This window comes from Aristolochia californica, unplaced genomic scaffold (genome assembly GCF_029961685.1).
Source record: "Aristolochia californica isolate CCGP_79_NKW_82.1479 unplaced genomic scaffold, dmAriCali1.0.hap1 SCAF_6, whole genome shotgun sequence".
NCBI lineage: Eukaryota > Viridiplantae > Streptophyta > Magnoliopsida > Piperales > Aristolochiaceae > Aristolochia > Aristolochia californica.
This window is the reverse complement of record NW_027182257.1, coordinates 27,760,157-27,763,437: the sequence shown is the minus strand read 5'-3', so window position 1 is coordinate 27,763,437 and position 3,281 is coordinate 27,760,157. Positions and strand designations below refer to the sequence as shown.

At 36.7% G+C, this 3,281-nt stretch overlaps 1 protein-coding gene across 1 annotated transcript; it reads left to right on the top strand.

Moving 5' to 3' along the window:
• The first annotated feature begins 2,480 nt into the window (after positions 1–2,480).
• Positions 2,481–3,021, top strand: LOC137935289 (uncharacterized). Its single transcript, XM_068779968.1, has 2 exons — positions 2,481–2,831; positions 3,001–3,021. Exons 1-2 carry the CDS (start codon positions 2,481–2,483, stop codon positions 3,019–3,021), a joined length of 372 nt encoding a protein of 123 aa, XP_068636069.1.
• The last annotated feature ends 260 nt before the right edge of the window (positions 3,022–3,281 follow it).

Below are 3,281 nucleotides of genomic sequence, written 5' to 3'. Positions count from 1 at the left end.
GCATGGACAACATCCCAAAATAGATGATCTATAGACAAAAACTTTTAGATCGTTTACAAAGAAAGAGAGATGGCCTTGTCGTCGTTCTCTTACTAAGAAACATGCTTCGACCTGAAGATGATACAATCTATTCCATGTAAATGTACTATTTTCATTGGGAAAGATATACGAATCGCATCCATAGATTACGATGCAAGATCGAAAAAATTAAACAAAAGCTAAACCTCTTAGCTTTGTTAAAATGGATGAGTTTTTCTATTTAATGGATATGGAAACTCCATTACCATTAGGCCTTCCTGACATCACCAGATGGCTTAAAAACCTAGTGTACTTTGCAACACTTTGCATAGCACCTAGCAAAAAGGGTCCAGCACCACCTGCTTTTAGGACCGCTTCCAAAGCATCATCATCCACAGATGATGAAGTTTACGCAGAATATAATACTTTCGGCCACCAACCGATTTATTATGTTCAAGAAGAAAGACCTTCTTCTAATAAACAACAAGAGCAACACGACAGTGAACCAGAGGCCTGGGAATCTGATGAAGTTGTAGAAGAAAATACCAAGAAAATAGACTGCTCTGCTAAAGACAAAAAGGCAAATGATATTGGTAAAAGATTTCAAATGCTTCGTGGTAGCGACCATTTTGAAGCAGAAACATCAAGGGTACGAGACACCCACATGGAAGATAGCTTTCAAGATAACTTCAAAACCGTACTGCGGTTCACCAATAAGAACGAGAAAGTTTCTCCCACTCCAAAATATCCCTGGGAGGATAAAGGTATTCGACAAAATACACAAATGTCGATCCTGCAAATGCTACTAAGGGACACACATCCATAGATAGCATAAACACTTTTGGATTTTACCTCAACTTGGATTGCCCCAAGGATGGAGAAAAAATCCTTAAAGATTGGGAAAGAAGCATGAGCAATGCTACAAATATGCATGAATCTTGGAACCAAGAGTCAACATTTAATTTCTTTGCCCATGCTTTACAGGATAATGTAGCTCTTTGGTGGGACAACCTTCCCGAAGACCAAAAATGAGCTAATACCTCAATATCGATAGCCAATATCTTAAAAGGATTAGTAACTAAGATATCAAAGGAATTTCTAGGAATACATCCAACCCTAGAAGCCTACAATGAGGGTACTAAACAAATGAAACGTTTAGAAACTCTTCACAAATTAAATAAGTTACAAATTTGTAACATTTGTTTTTATGAGAAGTATTACTGCGAGTTTGCAAGTTACTTCTATAAACTCCAAAAAGAAGATCAGAAACCTTATCTGTCTATCTTTTATGCAAAATTGCTAGAACCTTTTGCACATGTAGGCGAAAAGGACTACATAACAAAATATTGGCAAAATAATCCAGAACATGATACTTTAACCATGGATAATTTCCTAAACTTTGACACTTTAGGAAGAAGACATAGATTTGTACAAGACATATTGGCAAATCTTTGTGAAGCCCAAAAACTACAAAAGAAAAGTAGTAAGGCAAATAAACAAACATTATATTGTTCAAACCAGAACAAAAATGTAGGAGCTTATGGTTGTAAAACCACCTCCCATAAGCAACGAAAATATCCTAAGAAATTTCAACAGAAAAAATTTAGGATACAAAAAAGTTCTACAACTAGGTATACTCCTAAAAAGAAATACTTAAGAAAAAGAACAAATTCTAGCCCTATCACATCCAGTAAAGGGTGAAATGTATACTACCCAAAAGGGAAAACCCCAAGCAGATGCAAATGCTGGATATGCCAGAAAGAATGACATTTTGCAAAAGATTGTCCAAATGATAAACAACAATGGCGGTACAGTACTTATATGTTACTAGCCAAAGAAAATGGATTGGAAATCATCCTTTATGATGACATCCAGTCAGAAGATGAACTATATGAACTTCATCCAAAAACTGAGTTTTCCACCTCGGAAAACTCAGAGAACATGTTGGACTCTTCAGGCACCTTCTCTGAATGAGTATCCGCATAAACGCAGAGCATGTAGCTTCTGGAAATTCTTATATCACGGTCATGCTTAAACTACTTGGATATATCAAATTCCATATACACGCTCTTGTAGATATAGGAAGTTCATATTGTCTCGCCAGACAAAATCTACTTCCCACAGATCTATGGAAACCACTAGAAGTACCCCTTCAAGTAACAGTCGGCCCAGGAGAAAATATATCTCTTCCTGCAGAAGCTCGAAATATTCATCTTGACATTGGCAGTGAAAAGTTTATGATCCCAAAACTCATTAGTTTAGGACCAGATTTAGTCCTCGGAAATGTATGGCTCATGTTTCATGCTCCCGTAGAGCAAACACCAGCCTACTATAAACTTTGATGTTGCACTCGACGAGAAATCGATAATTCTGCGGTATTTGTCTACGCAGTAAAACCCACTGAAGCCTATGCCATTTCTGGTAATGGAGATGCTCTCCATCAGGTCTTCAAAAAACGCAACATGCGTGGTGATGAGATTCCTCCATTAGAAACTCTACTCCTCGCTGAATCCTGTGAATCAGAAGTTCAGCAGCTTCTAGAATCCACTTGTTCTGAGAAACCCTTAGAATGGTGGAATAAACAAAAACCATATGCCTACCTCGAACTTCTTGATCCTGAAAAGGAAATCCGAGAAAAGCCTATGGTTTACACTCCTTCTGATGTTGAAGAATTCTCAACACAGATAAATGGCTTGCTAACTCAAGGATTAATCTGTGCAAGTTATTCTCCACATACATCTAATGTTTTCCTGGTTCAGAATCATGCAGAGATAAAACATGGAAAAGCTAGAATGGTCATTAACTACAAAAAGGTTAATGAAGCCACAAAAATGGATGACTACTATCTTCCTAACAAAGAAAGATTAATAGCTGCCATTTGAGGAAAACAATGGTTTTCTAAATTTGATTGCAAATCCGGGTTTTAGCAAATTCGTCTCACCGAAAGAGTTATTCCTCTTACTGCATTTAGTTGTCCTTCAGGACATTATGAGTGGCTTGTAATGCCTTTCGGGTTAAAACCAGCACCCAACATATTTCAAAGAAGAATGGACGATATTCTCAAACCATTCTTTAAATTTTGCCTAGTTTATGTTGATGACATCTTAGTCTTTTCAGAAACCAAGGATCAACATAAAGAACAATTACTTAAGGTATTAAATGCTTTAAAAATTGCTGGGATAACACTCAACAAAAAGAAATCAGAGTTGTTTAAAACCAAGATAGATTTCTTAGGTCTAAAATCTCAAAAGGAGAAATCATTC